This window comes from Mobula hypostoma, chromosome 15, assembly GCF_963921235.1.
Source record: "Mobula hypostoma chromosome 15, sMobHyp1.1, whole genome shotgun sequence".
NCBI classification, from domain to species: domain Eukaryota; kingdom Metazoa; phylum Chordata; class Chondrichthyes; order Myliobatiformes; family Myliobatidae; genus Mobula; species Mobula hypostoma.
Window position 1 is genome coordinate 59886335 of NC_086111.1, and position 23059 is coordinate 59909393.

Sequence of the window (23059 nt, forward strand, 5' to 3'; positions counted from 1 at the left end):
AATGGAGCCCTCGTCTCACGAATGAACATTTTTACAGGTATGAACATGAAGGATTCCAACTGACCAACATGGAGTACGGAATTCTTCGAATGAAACTCATGGTACACAACATCAGAATTATGATGATTGGTTTTGCCCCGAAAGGTCAGACTGTCCCTCTAGAGATGCAGCCTGAACTCATTCTGAACATTTTCTTTTAAAATATCACGATGAATTGTATTAAAAAAGGCAATTGGATCAAAGAAATAATTATAAATCATTTCAGGCAATGATGTGGTTGGAATGCACCAAATGACAGAGATTCGTGTCAATTCTAGACAACAGTTGTGAAGGGATGAAGATTCAAAGTACATTCGTTATCAAAGTATATATGCCTCATACAACCCCGAGATTTGTCTTCCCACAGACAGCCATGAAACAGAGAAACACCATGGAACCTGCTCAACGTGCAAAAAATAGAACAAATCACACAAGCAGCAAAAAAAAAGTGATTAACACACAGACTATTAAACATCAGGTTCCTTAAGGTTTTATAACCCAGGGTGGTAATGAAGACAAGCTCCTGCTACCTATTACATTATTCTCAATGATATGTGCCTCTAATAGCCTCTGACAACCAAGTCCAGCTCCTGGCCTTCATGTGTGGCTTGGCTACCAAGCCTGGTGGAACCGTTTCTACTGACAGGAGAAAGGGCAAAGGCAGATTACTGGTACCATAAAACCAGTCCTTCAGGCAGATAGAGCTCGTCAGCTGTGGTTGGCAGCTCATTTAGGAGAAGGAGAACTCTGATCTCAAACCTCTGCTGCCTTGTGGCTGTACCCACCCATGGGGAAGGCTTTGGGAGTAAACCCCAAGGGAAAAATCTGGAGCTGGAGTCCTTAAGGCAGTCCTACGTTGAGTTCAACACTGACTAGCAACTCCTGCAACACTGCTGGTGCCAAACTGTAATGGTCTCTGCTGTTCCTTTGGGTTCGTCAGATGCGTGAAGGGGGAGCTTGTTACATGGGCAACAGCCTGATCTCCATATCGTACTGCCCAGGCTTGCGTAGCTAGACAGCTAGGACACAACATCCACGGTCAACCCTGACTGATAGAGGTCTCATTACATATCAAACCGCAGAGTCCGTGAAATAGCCTAGGAATGTTCAGTTTAGTTCAGTTCAATTCAATTTAGTGCCGAGTTGTTTGATGACTGCAGGCCACAGATCAAAATCACAGATTGTTTAGTACTAATTTAGTACAAGCATAAAGGTTTTTTTTTGAGCTACTCAAGATAGTGGATAGACTCTAATAAATTGCAACTAATTTTAAAAGCACGTGAATGTTCTTGTAGACATTTAACTGCTAGCATTTTAGAGAGCAATAGTTGCCTTAGTAAGCACAATAACTATTTTATTTTCCATTTATAAAAAGCCCCATAACAAAGGATTAAAACAAACCTACTCACAATTTGAGAATGTGAGTTCACAATACATTTCCAAACGGTAGCTTGAATTAATTTTACTGGTAGTCTTCAACAGCCAAACAGAATATTCACTCCATTTTGGATTTGGCACAGTAGTGTGACTCACACTGGACTTAATTATGGTGCTTACCTCACTATTCAATCCTTGAGTCTTTTCTACCACTAGTACATATTCATGTTCTGTAGAAAACTTGTCATCTTGAATTGAATCATCTTGGTGAGTTTCTTTCATAATATCTTTATAATGGCACCCACAGTGAATGATGAAATCATGATGTCTTGGACAATGCGTATTTACTAGATCTTCCCTGTCAACAGCTTCACAGTCAATATCTGCTAAAGGATCACAAGGAGCATCCCCTTCCAAACAATGTTCCTTATTTTGACGGCATATTTCAGGATGATTTACTCCATTTTGTGTTCCTCTGGGCTTCTCAACGTAGTCAGTTTCATTACAAGTCAAGTCAATTGATTTTATGTAATTTTCAAGCATCTTCCCAATTAAATTGTCCTGCATCCCTTGTGCTTGCAGGAGGCTTCTGGCCCAATCTACATGATGCTGAAACCTGTAAAAAAAAATTATGAAAACAAATCAGTAATTTTACTGATAGATCGAAACCTGATAAGGCATTCAGAAATATGAAACAATACCACATGCTCAAAACAAAAAAAAAATTAAAAATATTGAAGTATATTCACTATTTACCCAAGTTTACAGAAAGTGGCCAGTTAAGCACATTGCAAAAATCATATTACCTGCAAACAGGAATAGGTTAATTAATTACTCATTACAAAGGACACCTTAAACAGATTAAAATTTATGGTTAAGAATCAGCTCTGTTTGTCACACGTACATTGAAACACAACGGAATGCATTGCTTGCATCATTATTTGCGATACTCTTGGGGCAGCCCGCAAATGTCGCCATACTTCCGGCGCAAACATAGCATGGCCACAACTCACTAGACCTAATTGTACATCTTTGGACTGTGGGAGGAAACCGCAGCACCCAGAGGAAACCCATGTGGTCATGAAGAGAATGAACAAACTCCTTACAGGCAGCGGTGGGAATCGAACCCCGACTAGTGATCGCTGGCAATGTAGATTGTAAATGGCTGAGAATCCATTACTGATCCTTGTGGCACTCTACTTACAATAGCCTGCCAACCTGTAAAAACAAAACTCATTCCTGAATTCTTTCCTTTAACCAATCATCTAACCAAGATAACAGTTTAACCTTAACTCTGCAAGCTTTTGTTTTACTTAACAGTCTTTTGTATAGTACTTTTTAGCACTTTTGGGAAACCTTGATTTATTACACCCAGTTTCCCCATTTTCTGCACTTCAGATTACATCCTCAACATCTTTAAGACAAATGCAATTTAACTTATGTAAAAATCATGTTGACTTTGTTTCATTAATATGATTTTGTTAAGTCCTTTTACTGTCCATATAAATTCCAGAATTCACTCAAGATCTGGATTAATAGTCCTTCCCCATGTTCCACTGCTCGATTTTTGACTAGCAGCATTACAACTGGTCTTCACAAAGTTCAGTAGGAGGAAATGAATTGACCCAAACAGGCACACTGATTGAAAGAGCATATCCTCCAGCATTTTGTGTGTTGCTTTGGATTTCCAGCATCTACAGATTTCCTTGTGTTTCTGACTGAAAGAGAACTGTGGAAGTAAAAGGTCATGAGATGGGACTTTGCATTGTCAACCTACATAATTCCAGATGGTGTTAAGAAAAGGTAGTATAAGATTGATTATAAAAAGAATTGCATGCACAAGATAGGGCTCTGTGAAACTAGACAGAGCTAATGTTGGCTGCATTGGGAAACTAGAAGAGGAAGCGTTCATAGCAGTTTAAGGGGGAAGAGTACAAAAAGAATTAGATGTAAATACTCAAAGGAAACTCTAGTGCATGGAAGTGTAAACATGAAGAAAATGCAAATCATTCAGATGAGAATAGAAAGAAAATGAGAAATGAAATTCAAAAATTGCAAAAAACATTGATACATCATACTGGAAGAAATTATTCTCCAGAGCAACACACACAAAATTCTGGAGGAACTCAGGTCAGGCAGCCTCTATGGATCCCTTATCAGGGCTCCCTCCATAGATGTTGACTGACCTGCTGAGTTCCTCCAGCATTTTGCACTGCACTAAACTTCTGGCCTCTGCAAAATCTCATGTCTGTGATTGTTTGGAGCTCCCTTAAATGTGTTAATCTATTCACATCAAGTATGTCTCTTCTTAAATATTCTTCAGCTGGTACTACTTTCTCAAAATAAATTGTTTTATCCTCTTGTAGATTTCACCATGTAAATGATCCAAGAAAAAAGGCAACTTACAATCATTCAACAGCAGTAAAGACAGTTTAATATCCAGTGATAGATATGAACTTCACCATATCAAATCAAAGTGACTTTTTAGGGCAATGAAAGTATTTTAACTACAAAGGAAGCTAGAAACCAAGAAATATTTTATTTAGCATGAGCAATTAATTATATGGCAAAATTGTTAATGAAACGATCAGACTTACTTTGTTGCTGATATTATAGGCAGGTGCCGAGAATTAGCATCTAGGAATAACCAGAAGGATAAAATGAATATACTTCAATGTAATAGCCAAAAATGATACCAATTATATCTTTTATTGAAACTTTTGACTAAAATCCCCATAATGTTTTCTTAAAGTATTTTCCATTATGGGTACTAACCTCCCCAGCATCCAGGCCATCTTCAAGGAATGATGCCTTAAAAAGATGCCATCCATCATTAAAGACCCCCATCACCAGGACATGCCCTCTTCTCATTGCTACCATTAGTGAGGAGGTAGAGTCTGAAGGCACGCACTCAACAATTCGGGAATAGCTTCTTCCCCTCTGCCATCAGATTTCTGAATGGGCATTGAGCCCATAAACACTACCTAAGTATTTTTTGTTCTCTTTTCCCACTATTTACAAGAAAAATATAGATAGTAGATTGCATTTTTAAAAAATTATGTATTACAATGTACTGCTGCTGCATAACAACAAATTTCATGACATACATCAGTGATATTAAACCTGAATTCGATTCCTTTTTCTCCATCAGGCTGACACAGAGCACAAATTGCAACCAAGTTTACTGCTGTTGTTAAAAATTGACAGTATTGACAGGGGGCATTCATTTAGATTCGTTGTTACTAGCCACTCCTGTAAGCAGAACTCATCTCCTTAAAGCTGTAGAGCTCCTTATTGGTCCAATTATCTAATTAAGCAATAACCCTGGAGGCCAGTTGATTGCAACAGTAGACTTCTCCCTTCTCATATGTACGGTATACCATGATTTTGCACATGCTGTCAGATGCAATCTTCAATCACTTGGACAGTAAATCGTAAGGCATGTTAATGCCACATATGTTAATTGCCTAATTTAGAGTTCACAAAGGGATAGAGAATATTTAACAAAGTACATCTTTTATCACTGCTCACATCATAAATATACCAAAATAAATAATCCAGCCTTTGTTATATAATAAACTTTAGCACTAATTGGTAGTCTCTCAGCTATTGAGCCTTTAAAAAAAAAATTTAAATTGGAGTCTCAGGGTCAGTAATGCAAAAAGATAAGAAACTTTTTTCCCCATTTGGTCTCCTCTCTAAGATAAAAGATACCTTTGACCCCTCCTGCTGCTGTACATTTTGACGATGGGTTCATCAAACTCATTAGCTTCACCTTCTTGCAAATGCACTCACTACAAATTCAATGGTCCTTTTGCAATGTCCTCTACTGGATGCAATGAAATAAATTCATCACTGAATTCAGGATGCAGGCTGCGATCCAGCATACACAATATTTTAGTCTTTATCTGAAAAGTCAAAATGTGCAAATATAGACAGAAAGCCATGGTACTTTTGGATTTTAGAAACCTGCTCTCTTAGCCGAGGACCATACACTCAAGTATGAAAAAAATTAATGAGTCCCATTTCCTTTGTAATCCTCAAACTTGTCTTACCTCATTTATTTAGTGATACAGCGTGGAACAGTCCCTCCCACACAGTTCAAACAACCCTACAACTCCAATTTAATCCTAACTTAAGCACGGGACAATTTACAACAACCAATTAACCTACTCCGTATGTCTTTGGGAGGAAACCAAGGCATCTGGGAAAATCCATGCATTCCACGGGAAGGGGGTACAGAGACTCCTTACAGAACAGCACCAGAACTGAACTCTGGAACATCCTGCGTTGTAATAGCGTCACACTAACTGCTAGGCTACTGATCACATTCACCCTATTAAAGGAAGGTTTCCAGCTTTAACATACAAAGATCAAAGTAAAATTAATTATCAGAGTACATACATATCACCACATACAACCCTGAGATTCTTTTTCTGTGGGCATACTCAGCAAATCTATAGTACAGTAACTGTAAACATCAGGAAGTGTAAACAGCAAACTGTAGATGCAGACAATAAATAAATAGCGAGTATGAAATAACAATGAGTGTAATTATCCACTTTTGCTTAAGAGCCTGATGGTTGAAGGGTAGTTACTGCTCTTGAACCTAGTGGTGTGAGTCCTGAGGCTCTTGTACCTTCTACCTAATGGCAGCAGCGAGAAAAGAGCATGGACTGGGTGGTGAGGATCTTTGATGATGGATGCTGCTTTTCTATGGCAATGTTTCATGTAGATGTGCTTAATGGTTGGGAGGGATTTACCCGTGATATAATTTATGGAGACAATTAAATGCCTAGTTTCGGGGTTGTGTGTCACACTGTCCTGAGAGGAATGGTTTGGTTCATAACACTGTGCTGAAAAGCAGTGCAAGTCGAAAAGCAGAAAATATACTTGCCTATTTTTACTGAATGACTGGGGCTGGGGAGCACCAGATAACAAAAAGCTAGAAAAGATAAAATCTTCCAAAGATCTTGTATTTTACATGGTTTTAATGCAAAGTAAACAGATATTACAAACACATTTCAATGCTTCATGATGTCATTTTAAAATAGCCCAGGAATTTGAGAAGTAACATATTATGCAATGTCAAGTTGCAAGTTCCTGATGACCCCATCTGATCAATTGGATTGAGGGAATACCATAAATGATCCCCAAGACAGATTTGCACACTATCCATCAGCTAGCTCAAAGATTTGGCCAAGGACTAATGTTGCTTTACACCATTACCAACTTCTTACTAACACAACTGATGTGTCCTCTTTGAACCACCGGGGGGGTGGGGAATGAATAAAAAATTATTTTCCAGAGGAGGCATTACTAATGGAACCCATCTGTTCTTGGCATTGATTTAATCCAGTTTGCCAGAATATTATTCAGCAAGTTACACTTTACTGCAAGAGTTGTGAAATATGACACATTAGAAGTCAACTATTATAGATAAAACAATCTGGTCAAAAAAAGGCTTTAAAAATTATTACCTTTCCATTTGGCAAGTAAAGCAGGGTCTGAAATATTGTAGTCTGGTCTGCTTCTTGAGAGCACCCCTTTTCCAAAATAACCCTTTAAACACAACGAACAACTTCAAAACCAGGAAACGTTTGCTCTCAAAATTTGATTTAACAGATTGCGTAAAACTACAACAATGCCATAAAAAAAATACATGGGACTGTACTGCTGACACAAAACAACACCTTTCATGATGTGCAAGTCAGTGACAATAAATCTGATTCCAACTACTCAGACCACCACCCTCAGGCAGACCAAGCCAAATCCTAATCAAAGGTTGCATTAAAACTATTTCCTTCACCTTGTCTTCTACGTTCTTTGCTAACCACTTTAAATCTGTCCACTCTGCTATTGAACTTTTAGTCACTGAATGGGTTTATTTTCTCCCCATATGAGCCAGTCACCATTTTTAGCACTTATATTAAATTATTTCTGTGTAGTTTTTTCTACTGCAGGAACAAATCTGGCTTTTCCCTTCGGGGTGTTTCCCTTGTTGTATGTGTGTTATGGTGGTCAGTGCAAGCAAATGAATCATTTATCACTCACTCCTAACTGCCCTGGAGAAGATGATGGCCAACTACCTTACTGAACCACAGCAATTCTTCTGTTGAAAGTACTCTGGTGATATTGTTTGCTCTGAAATTTTAGACCCAGCAGCAGTGAAAGAAATGGATCCCTTGTGGATAGAATTGAATACAACATTGCAGTTGGGGCTGAGGTCATTTTTTAAAAAGAAGTTTTGTAAATTTCCACTTTCACCATTCATCTTTTTCTTTACATTCTGCTATCAAATTAAAATAATTGTACAAAAACTCCCCACATCTCCCTGTTCTGCACTTTCTTTAAAACATTATTTATTGAGATACAATGCAGAATAGGCCCTTCCGACCCTTCAAGCTGCTCCAGCCAGCAACCCCCGATTTAACCCGAGCCTAATCATGGCATAATTTACAATGATCGATTAACCTACCAACAGGTACAGTTTTGGACTGTGGGAGGAAACCGGAGCACCTGGAGGAAACCCACGTGATCACAGGGAGAACGTACAAACCCCTTACAGACAGCTGTCGGAAACTGTAATATTTAGCTGCTCTAAAGAACATCATTTTACACTCCGCTGTGCTGAAATTCACTAAAAGACACTTGAACATTTACATACAGTTGCAAGAAAAAGTTTGTGAACCGTTTGCAATTACCTGGTTTTCGCATTAATTACTCATAAAATGTAGTCTGATCTTCATCTAAGTCATCATAATAGATAAACACAATTGTACTTTTCATGTCTTTATTAAACACACTGTTTAATCATTTACAGTGCAGGTTGGAAAAAGTATGCAAACCCTTGTATTTAGTAATTGGTAGAACCTCCTTTAGCAGCAAAAACCTCCACCAAACATTACCTGTAACTGCTGATCAGACTTGCACAATGGCGAGGAGGAATTTTACACCATTCCTCCAGACAAAATTGTTTCATTTCATCAGTATTTCTGGGATCTCTTGCATAAACAGCCATTCAGGTCATGCCACAGCATCTCAATTGGGGTAAGATCTGGACTTTGACTTGACCATTCCAACACGCATATTTTCTTCTTTTTAAACCATTCTGTTGTTGATTTACTCTTGTGTTTCGGATCATTGTCTTGTTGTAATTTCTCATACTGTGGACTGATGCACACTCAGATCCTTAGAAATGCTTTTGTAGCCTTTTCCAGCTTCATGCATCTCTACAATTCTTCTAAGGTCCTCTGAAAGTTGTTTTGATCGAGGCATGGTGCACATAAACAGATCGTTCTTAAGAAGAGCAGGCTCTGTCAGTAAGCTTACTTTGGGACTTTTTTTTAATAGGGCAGAGCATTTCTACAACCCACACCTCCAGTCTCATCTCATTGATTGGAACATCTGATTCCAGATGGATTTTGTAGATGGCATTACCCCAGAGTTTCACATACTTTTTTGAATCTAGCCTGATTGTTTTAAATGGCATACTCAGTATTGATGAGAAGTACAATTGTTTGTACATTATTAATTTAGGCAGATTGTGTTTGTCTCTTATTGCAACGTAGATGAAGATCAGACTGCACACCCGAAGGCTACCTTCAACGTTGCCGGTGACTTTAATAGGTGTCTCTCTATTAAAGTCCCTAATGTCTCTCTGAAGTTTTGTCAACACATCTAGGTGAGCACACGGGGAGATAGCATACTCAACCACTGCTACTCGCCCTTCCACGACGATACAAAGCGCTCCTCTGCCCGCCACTTTGAAAATCAGATCACTCTTCCATCTTGCTTCTGGCAAGGTACAGGCAGAAGCTGAAACAAGAGGCAACCATAGTTAAAACCGTCCGCTGTTGGTCTGCCCAATCGGCCTTCATGCTACAGGACGGCTTTGATGACGTCAACTGGAATGTCTTTCGTGATGAGGATGTCTCCGAGTTCACGAGTTTCATCCGGAAGTGCATCGAGGATGTTGTCCCCCAGTAATCGGTCAGGGTCTATCCAAACCAGAAACTCTGGATCAACAGTTCCGTGCCAGCAGCACTTACTGTGCAACACACAGCTTTCGTTGCCGGTGACCACCAGGAACTCACGAAATGCAGCTGCGATCTGCGCAAGGTCATCAAGGCAGCAAAACAATACAGGGACAAGATCCAGACACGACTCTCCACCAACAACACACGCAGCTTACGGCAAGGTCTGCACACCATCGCAGACTTCAAAGCAAAACGCAGTGGAGTTTCCAACATCGCTGCCTCTCTCCCAGATGGGCTAAATCTTTTCTCTGCTTGATTCGATGTTGCCAGCACTGCGCCCGAGAAGAGCCGCTGAAGTGACCTGCAACTTGGTCATCTCTGAGGCCGAAGTATGCAGGTGTTTCCCACGAGTGGACGGTCACAAGGCTGCGGGACTGGACGGCATCCCAGGGCGGGCACTCAAGACGTGTGTGGCACAACTGGCAGGTGTGTTTACAGACATTTTTAATCTCTCCCTCTCTCAGTGTAGAGTGCCCTCCTGCTTCAAAACATCCACCAATGTTTCTGTACCACAAAAGACCGAGGTATCATGTCTGAAGGACTGGAGTCCTGTCGCACTCACCTCAATAATAAGCAAATGCTTTGACAGGCTGGTCAAGGATTACATCTGCAGCATGTTACCACCCACACAGGACCCCCTACAATTTGCCTACCCACACAACTGATTGACAGATGACACAATAGCCACAGCTCTACACACCGTCCTTACACATCTGGAGAAGAGGGATGCTTACGTGAGAATGCTGTTCTTGGACTACAGTTCAGCATTCAACACCATAATTCCCTCCAGGCTAGACAAGAAACTCAGACCTTGGCCTTCACCCTGCCTTATGTAGCTGGATCCTGGACTTCCTATCAGATCGCTGGCAGCTGGTAGGTGTGGGCTCCCTCGCCTCTGACTCTCAACACAGCTGCCCTCAGGGCTGTGTCCTAAGCCCCCTGCTTTACTCTCTGCATACCCATGACTGTGTCACCACCCACAGCTCCAATCTGCTAAGTAAATTTGCTGACAACACTACACTGATTGGCCTAATCTCAAATAATAACGAGGCAGCCTACAGAGAAGCAGTCATCATCTTGACACAGTGGTGTCAAGAAAACAACCTCTCCCTTAATGTCGCAAAAACAAAGGAGCTGGTTGTAGACTACAGGAGGAATGGAGACAGGCTAACCCCTATTGACATCAATAGATCTGGGGTTGAGAGGGTGAACAGCTTTTAAGTTCCTCAGCATACACATCACCAAGGATCTCATGTGGTCTCTACATACCGGCTGGGTGGGGAAGAAAGCACAACAGTGCCTCTTTCACCTCAGATGGTTTGAAGGAGTTTGGTATGGGCCCCCAAATCCTAAGAACTTTCTACAGGGGCACAACTGAGAGCATCACCGCCTGGTATGGGAACTGTACTTCCCTCAATCGCAGGACTCTGCAGAGAGTGGTGCGGACAGCCCAGCGCATCTGTAGATGTAAACTTTCCACTATTCAGGACGTTTACAAAGACAGGAATGTAAAAAGGGCCCGAAGGATCATTGGGGACCCGAGTCACCCCAACCACAAACTTTCAGCTGCTACTATCGGGGAAACGGTATCGCAGCATAAAGGCCAGGACCAACAGGCTCCAGGACAGCTTCTTCCACCTGGCCATCAGACTGATTAATTCACGCTGATACAATTTTGTTTCTGTTATACTGACTGTCCTATTGTACATACTATTTATTATAAATTACTGTAAATTGCACATTTAGATGGAGTCCTAACGCAATGATTTTTACTCATGTAAAACCAGTTAATTGCAAAGGGTTTACAAACTTCTTCTTGCAACTGTAAGTAGGAAAGGCTCAGATGAATATGGGCCAAACACAGGCAAATGGGGCTAGCTTAGCTGGGCATAGACCAGTTGAGCTGAAAAGTCTTTTTCTATGCTGTATCACTCTATAACTCCAAGTCATCTGCCACAGGTTTCACCATTCCATTAACACACCCAAATCCTCTTTAAATCACTTTACTGTCTCTTCACTATTTACTGCAGTTCCAAATTTATACTCTCTACAAATTGTGAAAGTCCAATCACAAGCATGCACTGAAAATAGCAGCAATTCCTGAAATACCTTTCCATACAGGGTTTGTATGCTCTCTGGCTTTCTCACAATTACATTGTTATTTATCATTTCAGCATAATGATGTTCTTGCTCATTTGAAATGGTCCCTTCTTCAGTTAACAAGGGAAAAGGTGCTTCATAAGACTCGTACACTCTTCTCTTTCTTTTTGGTGCTTGAAATACTGCTTCCGCCATTGTACAAAGGAGTCCTTTAGAGTAACTTCAGGTAACAGGTAGAATCTTTAAAAATGAAAACATGGAGTTAGTTTTAAACACCTTTGAACATAGTTTAGAAAGGAAAACAATTACTGATCTGATCAGAAGATTAAAAACAGAAAATCCTGGAAACATTTTGTAGGTCAGGCAGCATATGTATAAAAACAGGAAAAAAAGCTTTCAGATTGAAGACAAGTACGATCCGGTGCATTAAGCATTTCCAGAAATTACCATTTTACATTTTTAAACTATTGCAGTTTTTAAAAAATCATTTAGTGATCAGAATATCTTGGGATAGTTGAGATTTCAAATAAGGTATATTCCAAATATGAATAATTGGAAATGTATTAAATTGCATAGGCCCCATGTCCAGCTGCACAGGAGGGCTAAATAAAAGCAGGGTGTTAAATAACTGGCACAAATGCACACTTTAAACAAATCCCACCATTAGATGTATTTGTAACAGCCAAGAACTCTGTCATGGACGGTCACAAGCCCAGCTACAAAGAGACGCCAAGGACCTCATGCCTGGGAGAGGAAGGATCTCAGATGGGTTACACCTGGGGACAACTGGCCAGGACAGAGGATTCTGGTGAGCTGCTGTTGGTGGCCTATGCCCTAGTAGGGGTGGTGGGCTTCAGTAAGAACAAAGGCTGTCCTGCAGTATGGCCACTTCTCTGACATCAAAAATAATAAAAAAAAAACAGATGTGTGGGCTTTAGCAAATGTGTTTTAAAATAAGATAACAAGTAAACTCAAGCCCCTTGGAGTCTGAGGCAGGAGAAATTGTAAAAGGAAATAAAGTTTCTCTTTGCCAAATCCATTGAACAGATTGCTGCTGAAACTCCAGATCACTGAGTGAGTTATTGACTAAGTCTTGCCTGATAGCACAAGCAAAACACCTTCCATCATTTTGAAAACCGACGTGGAAAGACAAATGGATGTGAGTGCTTTTTTGTGAATAGATCACACTGTGGGGATTTCCCACATTTAAAGATAGATGGCGCTAAAACTGTGCTGGAGCTTGTGGTTCGGCAGATGTGCAAACCCGCAGACAGGATGCTGCCAGGGCAGTCTTCCATCCCCAACACACTCAGACATCACCTGATAACAGGTGCAGTAAATTAAACAGGTTGAAAACAAGCCTATCGGATGGTGGTAATCTGGCATTTCTCAAAAACAAAACATTTAACTTATACTCGTGTTTGAGGAAATATTAAGTCAGATAAAAAGGAACCAGTTGATACCTTAACATTTTAAAAAGGCATTCAAATGTCGTTTACTCAGAGACCACGCTGGCCTTTGAAGGAGCTTTTTAAAAAATGTTTAACATCTCAAAATCTGGGAATTTCACAATAACATTTCCACAATAGCCACCCAGATGAAAGGTCTGGATCTGAAACATTGACTGTCCATTTCCCTCCATGGATGCTGCCTGACCCAGCCAGTTCCTCCACTGATTTCTGTGTGGTTCCTGATTCCAGCATTTGCAGTTTCTTAAGTCAGGATTTTAAAGTATTATCTTGTTTATCCAGTGTTGAATTCACAACATGGACTAGGTCAACCCTCCCTCTGTCCCATTCCTGGCTTTGACACAGACTCATAGAATGCAAACATAAAATAGCCATTTTCAGGGCAGTCACAAGGCTTAGCATTGGAGCCTCAGCTATGAACATTGTGTGTGATTTCATAGCAAAGCAATGATACTACATTTTTAAAAAGAGGCTGCCTATAAAAAGATCCAGTGCCCTGTGAGGCTTGGAACATCCTATATGGTAGGTTCTTGGCAGTTCAAAGGTATCCCTGGTATACAGCTCCAATGTTGTTGTCAAACCAGCTGAGCAGACAATTAATTAATTCTTACGAACAGGACACCAGAACTGAAAAGGCTGCACTTCAAACATTCTCCAATACACATGTAGTGCGGTCAAATAGGCAGGGTTACTTGATAAGCTACAATTTTGGTACAGTACACCATTAAAAATCCAGAACACAGCATCAAAGTATTTTATCTTCACAATATTTAGTGAAATGGATTAGAACTAAGATCAATTGTCTTCACAAATTCCAGATATTTGAGCTTAAAAATGTTATAGCTGTTAAGTTAGGATTTAAATTGGATTTTTGGTTAGTTAATCCAGACCTCAGCCTTATTATTAAAATCCCAGATGACTATATGTGCTATTGTGACAAGATCACAAAATTGTTAGAGAGGGAAGTGAGGGGGTCCTCATTGTACTGATGCATATAGTGATCTAGGCTTCAGAGGTCTCCTCTGTTGACGATCCCACCTACCACACTTATCCAGCTCAGTCTCAAGACTAAGCATGCTTTGCTTCACAACTACTCCTGTCATAGTTGTTTATCCTTTAGCTCCGAGGATTACCCAACTCTTCACCAACTAACTCTCAACAAAGATTCCATCCCATCCACCTCCCGTTCTCTTTCCCCTCTCTCCACCCATCACAGGTATGCATCATCCCCTCCCCACAGTCCAGGTTTCCCTCACCATACTCACTGAGGGCTTGCGACCCAGAACTTTTAACTATTTTTTTCACTGATGCTGCAGATCTGCTGTGTTTCCAGTACTTTTGTTTTCATCTCAGATTTCCAGCATCTATACTTTGCCTCACCCCCGCTACTACCAGAATCCCCCTTACCCTCAATGTTGCATGGCTCTCGTTTCCTGCCCTATCTCACCACATCTTTTTTGCTTTCTCCACCTACTTAACTCCTTTCATTTTCTCCCCCATACCACGTATTCCCCTCCCCACCTTGAGATATTCCTGCACGCCATCCCCTCCCCACTCATCAGTCCTCACCCACCTACATCACCAGTAGCACCCCTCTAACCTCATCCTCCATCACCAGAGACTGCCGCCCCTACCCTCACACTTCACCTCGTCACCAGCAGCAGCTCCACCTCACCTCGCCCCGTTACCCAGCCCACCCACCTCCCTCATCCTGTGTCAAGAGGACTCTTCCCTCTCCTTCCTCCCCCCCCACCCTCATCCTCCATCATACCTCCTCCTTTTCACCCACCGTCCCTCCTCCTCACGATGTACGGCCCTTTCTCAGCCCAGCTGCCCGAGCTCCATTCACGGGCCGATCGCCCTCTCTCACCCACGGGCAGATGGCACTGGGTAGCTGGTGACCGACGATCAGACCCGGACCGCAGCGTCGGCCACCAGCACCACTCTCAAATAGCGCCGGCTGGCCCGCTCTCGCCTTTCCTCCGTTCCTACCCCCGGTAAGGACGTTCCCATATCGTTCTGCTGTGTTCTGAAACGCGAAACAAACCACATTCCTTTAATAATTTCAATAATTATTTATTTCACAACATTATATGCGATCTGCGATTTTCTGCTTTTAGTGCGAGATGGTGTTTCCACGTGACCCAAACCACCCAGATGCAATTGTTTAGGGACAAAATTCACCGCTGCGCAGACCCCCGCGGTGGAATTACTAAAAATGTACACGGGAACGAAAATTAGCGTTGTTGAGGATGGTTGTCAAAGGATATAGATCAGTTGGAAATTTGGGTTTGATCCAGACATGTGGGGCTTGTTATGTTTGGAAGGTGAAAAACAAAATGAAAGTACTGTCTACAGTAAATAGCAGGAACCCTTAGGAGCAGTACTGAACAGAACATCTAGAGGTGCAAGCCCATAGAGTTAAACCGTAAACCATAGGAGCAGAATTAGGCCATTTGGGCCGCCAAGTCTGCTCTGACATTTTGTAACGGTTGAACCAATTCCCTCTCAACCCCATTCTCCTGCCTTCTTCTCATGCCTTGCCTAATCAAAGTTCAAAGTAAAATTTATTATCAGAGTACATAAATCTCACCACATACTACCTTGAGATTCATTTTCTGCGGGTGTACTTAGCAAATCTATAGAACAGTAACTGTAAACTAAACAAATGCAAATGCAGATAGAAATAAATAACAATAAATAATGAGTATGAAATAATGTAGCAGAGTCCTTAAATGAGTCAAGTTATCCCCTTTTGTTCAAGAGCCTGATGGTTGAGGGGTAGTAACTGTTCTTGACCCTGGTGGTGCGAGTCCTGAGGCTCCTGTACCTTCTACCTGATGGTAGCAGCGAGAAAAGAGCATGAACTGGGCGGTGAGGATCTTTGATGATGGTTGCTGCTTTTCTATGGCAACGTTTCATGTAGATGTGCTCAGTGGTTTAAGAGGGTTTTACCCGTGATGTACTGGGCCAAATCGACTACCTTTTGTAGGATTTTGTGCTCAGAGGCATTGGTGTTCCCGTACCAGGCCGTAACGCAGTCAGTCAGCACACATCTAAAGAAGTTTGCCAAGGTTTCTGATTACATGCCAAAGCTTCACGGACTCCTGAGGAAGAAGAGGTGCTGTTGTGCTTTCTTCGTAATGATATTTATTTGAAGGTTCCAAGACAGACCTCCTGTGGCACTTAGGAATTTAAAATTACTGACCCTCTCCACCTCTGATCCTCTGACGATTAGACCATAAGGCCATAAGATACAGGAGCAGAATGAGGCCATTTGGCCCATTGAGTCCGCTCTGCTATTTCATCACGGCTTATCCAATTTCTCCTCTCAGCACTAAGCTCCTGCCTTCTCCCGTATCTCTTCATGCCCGGACCAATCAAGAATCTATCAACCTCTGCCTTAAATATACATAAAGACTTCGTATTCACAGCTGCCTGTGGCAAAGAATTCCACAGATTCACCAACTCTCTGGCTAAAGAAATTCATCCTCATCCATCCTGAGGCCCCTCCATTCTAAGGCTGTGTCCTCTAGTCTTAGACTCTCCCACCATGGGAAAAATCCTCTCCACATTCACTCTATCAAGGCCTTTCACCATTTGATAGGTTTATGTGATGTTACCCTTCATTCTTATGAATTTTAGTGAATACAGGCCCAGAGCCATCAAACAATCTTCATATGACAAGCTATTCAATCCTAGAATCATTTTCATGAGAATCATTTTCATGAACCTGTTTTGAACCCTCTCAAGTTTCTGCACATCCTTTTCGAGATAAGAGGCCCAAACCTGCTCGCAATACTCCTCACCTGGCTCATGGACCTTTGGTTTCCCTCTTCCAAAGTCTACAATCAGTTCCTTAGTCTTATTAACATTGAGTGAAAGGTTGTTGTCATTACATCACTCAGCCAAGTTTTCAATCTCTCTCCTATATGTGGATTCATCACTCTCTTTGATACAGCCCACAACAGGGGTGTCATCAGCAAACTTGCATGTGGTGTTGTAGCTGAACTTAGCCGCACAGTCATAGGTGTAAAGCAAGTATTGCAGGGGGCTAAGCAGACATCCCTGAGGTGCTCCTGTGCTGATGGAGACTGTGGAGGAGATGTTTTTGCCAATCTGAACTGACTGGGGTCTGCAAGTGAGGGAATCCGGGAACCAATTTCACCAGGGGGTATCGAGGCCCTGGTCTTGGAGTTTACTGTTGAGTTTTGAGGGGATGATGGTGTTAAATGCTGAGCTGTAATCAAGAAAGAGCATCCTGATGTATGCACCTTTGCTGTCCAGATGTTCCAGGGTTGTGTGAAGAGATGGCATCTGCTGTAGACCTGTTGATTTGGTAGGCGAACTGGAGCAGATCCAGGTTGCCATTGAGACAGGAGCTGATATGCTTCAACACCAGCCTCTCAAAACTCTTCATCACTGGGCGATAATCATTTAGACAGGTTACCACGCTTTTCTCAGGCACTGGTATGATAGGTGCCTGCTTGAAGCAGGTGGGTACCACACACTGCCAGAGCGAGAGGTTGAAGATATCCGGACTACACCAGCCAGTTGGTTGACACAGCTCTTCAGTACTCGGCCGGGTACTCCGTCCGGACCGGATGCTTTCCTTGGATTCACTCTCTTGAAGGCAGCCCGTACGTCATCTTCAGATACTGAGACCAAAGGATCACCAAAAACCAATCACCTTAAGTACACCCAAATGACCTGGCCTCCACAACCACTTGTGGTAACAAATTCCGCAGATTCGTCACCATCTAGCTAAAGAAATTTCTCATAACCTCTGTTCTAAATGGACATCCCTCTATTTTGAGGCTGTTCCCACCTGTCCTAGACCTCCCCACAGAAGGAAACATCCTCTCCACATCCACTTTATCTAGGCCTTCAACAGTTGATATGTTTCAATGCAATTCCCCCCACCCCATTCTTCTAAATTCCAGCAAGTAAAGGACCAGAACCATCAATTGCTCCTCATACGATAAGCCTTTCATACTTGAAATCATTCTCAGGAACCTCCTCTGAACTGCCTCCAATGTCAGTACATCCTTTCTTAAATAAGGGACCTAGAACTGCTCACAATACTTCAACTGAGGCCTCACCGGTGCCTTATAAAGCCTTAGCACAGGGGTGGCCAACCTTTTACATACCATGTGTCAATTTTTTCACTCACGAGTTCAGATGTGCCATACAACTCTTTTATCCCGATTCAATTCTTGTAAAAATACGTTAATATAGAACTCGTGCGTGAAAAACTTGACGCATGGAATGTAAAAAGTTGGCCACCCCTGCCTTAGCATAACATTTTTGGTTTTATATTCTAGTCGTCTTGAGATGAATGTTAATATTGCAATTGCCTTTCTCACCACCTACTCAACCTGAAAATTAACCTTTAAGGAATCCTACGCAAGGATTCCTGAGTTGCTTTGCACCTCGGATTATTGAATTGTCTATTCCATTTGCCACTTCTTTGCCCATTCACCAAGTTCTTCTGCAGCCTTCCTGCTTCCGCAACACTATCTGTGCCTCCAACTACCTTTGTCTGCAAACCTGGCCACAAAGCCATCAACTCCGTCATCCAACTCATTGGCATACAACATAAAAAGAAGTGGTCCCAACACCGACACCTGTGGAACACCACTAGTTAACAGCAGCCAATCAGAAAAGGCTCCCTTTATTCCCACTCTTTGCTCCGGCCAATCAGCTACTGCTCTATCCATGCTCGTATCTTTCCTGTAATTTTATGGGCTCTTACTTGTTAAGCAGTCTCATGTGTGGCACCTTGTCAAAGACCATCTGAAAATCCAAGTACACAACATCCACCAATTCTCCTTTGTCTTGCCTGCTTGTTATTTCTTCAAAGACTTCCAACAGATTTGTTAGGCAGGAATTTCCCTTAAGGAACCCATGCTGACTTTAGCCTATTTTACCATCTTCCTCCAAGTACCATGAGACCACATCCTTAACAATCGGCTCCAATATCTTCCCAACCACTGAGGTCAGGCTAATTAGCCTATTACTTTCTAAAACCTGCCTTCCACCCTTCTTGAAGGCTGGAGTGACATTTGCAATTTTCCAGAGAATATATGGTGCAACAGAGCACAGATACAGGCCCTTCTGCCCATCAAGTCCATGCTAACCATGTTGTTAGTTCCTGCATCCGGCCCATTGCCCTCCAAGCCTCTCTCTCCTCTGTGTACCTATCCAAATGCATCTTAAATAATACTATTGTACCTGCCTCAACCACTTCTTCCATATACTCACCACCCTCTGTGTGAAGAAGTTACCCCTCAGGTCTCTTTTCATTTTTTCCCCTTCATTCTAAATTTAGGCACCCTAGTTCTGGACTCCCGTACCCTGGGGTAAAGACTGTTTCCACCCACCTTGCATCTTAGAAAGAGATGCAAAGGCTTTAGAGAAGCTCACCAGGCTGTTGGCAGGATTGGAGTGTATTAGCTATTAATGAGGTGTTCTACAAACTTTGATCTTTTTAGAGTGCTGGAGACTGAAGGGGTAAACCGACCAAAGTATATAACAGATATTTCGGTATATTTACAGAGTTTTCTCCCCCAGGGTGGAAATGTCACATACCAGAAGGCATTTGTTTCAGGTGAGAAAGGGAAAGTTTAATGGAGATCTGTGAGATATTTTTGTTTGCACAGAGAGAGGCAGGTGCCTGGAGTACACTGACCGGTAAGGTGGTATTGGTAGATATGGTAGTGATGTCTGAGTAACATTAAACTAATCCCATCTAACCACACAAGGTCTTCGTTCCTCTGCTCCCTGCATGTTTGTGTCTGTTTGAATGTCGCCATTATATATCTGGCTGACATCTAAAGTGACTTTTGAAGCAATTAAATCAAGATCCAGAGCAACACACACGAAATGCTGGAGGAACTCAGCAGGTCAGGCAGCATCTGTGGAAAAGAGTAAACAGGCCGCACTTCGGGCTGAGACCCTTCTTCAGGACTGAGAAGGAAGGGGGGAGATGCTAGAATAAAAAGGCGAGGGGAGGGGAAAGGGGCCAACTGGAAGGTGATAAGTAAAGCCAGGTGGGTGGGAAAGGTCAAGGGCTGGAGAAGAAAACTCTGCTAGGAGAGGAGAGTGGGAAGGAGGAGAGGACCCGGGGGAAGTAATAGGCTGGTGAGAAGAGGTGAAAGGTCAGAGTGGGGAATAGAGGAAGGGGCAGGAGGAATTTGTTCACCAGAAGGAGAAATTGATATTCATGCCATCAGATTGGAGGCTACCCAGAAAGAATATCAGGAGTTGCTCCTCCACCCTGAGGGTGGCTTCTAGATCCAGAGCCAGTTTCAATATTGATCACCATCATAGTCATAGTCATACTTTATTGATCCCGGGGGAAATTGGTTTTCATTACAGTTGCACCATAAATAATTAAATAGTAATAAAACCATAAATAGTTAAATAGTAATATGTAAATTATGCCAGGAAGTAAGTCCAGGACCAGCCTATTGGCTCAGGGTGTCTGACCCTCCAAGGGAGGAGTTGTAAGGTTTGATGGCCACAGGCAGGAATGACTTCCTATGACGCTCAGTGTTGCATCTCGGTGGAATGAGTCTCTGGCTGAATGTACTCCTGTGCCCACCCAGTACATTATGTAGTGGATGGGAGACATTGTCTAAGATGGCATGCAACTTAGACAGCATCCTCTTTTCATACACCGCTGTCAGAGAGTCCAGTTCCATCCCCACAACATCACTGGCCTTACAAATGAGTTTATTGATTCTGTTGGTGTCTGCTACCCTCAGCCTGCTGCCCCAGCACACAACAGCAAACATGATCGCGCTGGCCACCACAGACTCATAGAACATCCTCAGCATCGTCTGGCAGATGTTAAAGGACCTCATTCTCCTCAGGAAATGGAGACGGCTCTGACCCTTCTTGTAGACAGCCTCAGTATTCTTTAACCAGTCCAGTTTATTGTCAATTCGTATCCCCAGGTATTTGTAATCCTCCACCATGTCCACACTGACCCCCCCCCTTGGAAACGGGGGTCACCAGTACCTTAGCTCTCCTCAGGTCTACCACCAGCTCCTTAGTCTTTTTCACATTAAGCTGCAGATAATTCTGCTCACACCATGTGACAAAGTCTCCTACTGTAGCCCTGTACTCAGCTTCATCTCCCTTGCTGATGCATCCAACTATGGCAGAGTCATCAGAAAACTTCTGAAGATGACAAGACTCTGTGCAGTAGTTGAAGTCTGAGGTGTAAATGGTGAAGAGAAAGGGAGACAAGACAGTCCCCCGTGGAGCCCCAGTGCTGCTGATCACTCTGTCGGACACGCAGTGTTACAAGCACACGTACTGTGGTCTGCCAGTCAGGTAATCAATAATCCATGACACCAGGAAAGCATCCACCTGCATCACTGTCAGCTTCAATACATGGGCTTGTCCAAGTAATTATTATATATACAGTGGTTTCATTACTGAGTCTGAGAAATTCCAATATATAGTTCACTTTCGTTTGAGAAACATTCCATTGTAGTCTTTTTCTTGTTGTTTGCCAATTTTCTATTCATCTTTGGTGGCACTTTTATTGCACGGCCTTCAGTGCTGACTAGCTTATCATATAGCAGCTTTTCAAATGCTTTTCAGAAGCCTATAAATATAAAATCACATTTCTCTCATGTAGCTTCTCCATTGTCAAATAATTCAACCAAGTCAAGTTCATTATACAAACTTTGCCTTCAACAAATCCATGCTGGCTTTCTCCAATCAATTGTCCGCAAGACTGCTAATCCATCTCTGATTATTTTTTTCTGGAATGTTGTCCACATATTAAATAGACTAATTTAATGTTTACAACATGCTGTTGTGTATTTAATTTATTTCAGTAGTATTTGAGTAATATTGTAAATATATGGTTTGATTAAGCATTCATGTTTATTTAAATAATTCATTATGAGTTATATGTAAAAATATGTTAATGGCATATGTCATCACACTATCACATCATATGGACACATCTCGTTAAAGTAAAACATGAAATGCATACATTTATTCCTGGCTCTGTGTTTCCTTTTGATTAGTTTTTATGTCTTGGTGTTACAAAACATAACAGTGGTGCAAAGATAGTTCCAAAATGAACCCGAGATGGCTACCTACCGATAGAAGCACAGTGAGAAGTTTGAATTTTAAAAAAAGTGCAGTGAGACGCTCAAGTAAAAAAAAAAGCCGCACAGCACATGCTTCTTAGGGAAGGGATATGCTCAAGTTAAAAAAAAAAGCCGCACAGCACATGCTTCTTAGGGAAGGGATATGCTCAAGTTAAAAAAAAAAGGAAACTGACAAATTCATGGGTTCATGAACAGTAAATACTGGGTGACAATAGCAATACATTTAAAAAAGAAACAGGAATGGCTGAATACATCAGAAAGATAGATGTGTTTGATTGCATGAAAGATAACTGGCTGCTGAATAACGGAATGAATTGAACAGTATTTTGAAGCAAATAAAGTGGACAATGACAAGTGAGTGCCAGTATATTGGATTCAAAGGCATATAATTTGCTTAGAAGTTTAACTGCTCCAAACAAACCAGCCAAAATGAGTTTTGCTGATATTGCAAAATTAATGCACAGATATTTTGAATCAAAACTATTGTTGATTGCAGAACACTTTAGGTTTCATAAGCAGAGTCAAAAGGAAGGGGATTCCATTTCAGCTTATGTGGCTGAAGAGATTATCTGAGCATTGTTAGTTTGGTAATATGCTTAATGATACACTGAGAGAACATTTAGTTTGTGGAATCTTACAAGAAAGCATTCAAAAATACTTTCTAACTGAAGCACAACTTAGATTAAAAGAACATTTGAAATAGCTGTATTAATGAAAATAGTAGACAGAGACACAATTGAGTTGTAGTCAGGAATGAAAGTGAGCATGAACGAAATTGGTCCTGGCGCAACAAATTGTGTTACTGTACCATTGATGCAGGGGCCTACATACACCGGATCAATGCAGGTTTAAAGGTGAAATTTTCAGAAAATGCAACAAAGAGGACACATACAAAGAG

At 41.7% G+C, this 23059-nt stretch overlaps 1 protein-coding gene across 2 annotated transcripts in view; it reads right to left on the reverse strand.

Annotated features, from left to right (window-relative positions):
• The window catches only part of tsen2 (TSEN2 tRNA splicing endonuclease subunit), a 37054-nt gene extending 22101 nt beyond the window's left edge, over positions 1 to 14953 (reverse strand). The window contains exons 1-5 of one of the 2 annotated variants that reach the window (XM_063068157.1): positions 14814 to 14953; positions 11565 to 11795; positions 6897 to 6978; positions 4014 to 4053; positions 1597 to 2032 (exon numbers count right to left, since the gene is read on the reverse strand). In XM_063068157.1, the coding sequence (XP_062924227.1) occupies positions 1597 to 2032; positions 4014 to 4053; positions 6897 to 6978; positions 11565 to 11750 (744 nt within the window). In that variant the 5' untranslated portion in view covers positions 11751 to 11795; positions 14814 to 14953. Of the gene's footprint in view, positions 1 to 1596; positions 2033 to 4013; positions 4054 to 6896; positions 6979 to 11564; positions 11796 to 14795 lie in introns of both variants that reach the window. The other variant, XM_063068156.1, reaches the window with a different exon arrangement.
• Between the last annotated feature and the right edge of the window lie 8106 nt (positions 14954 to 23059).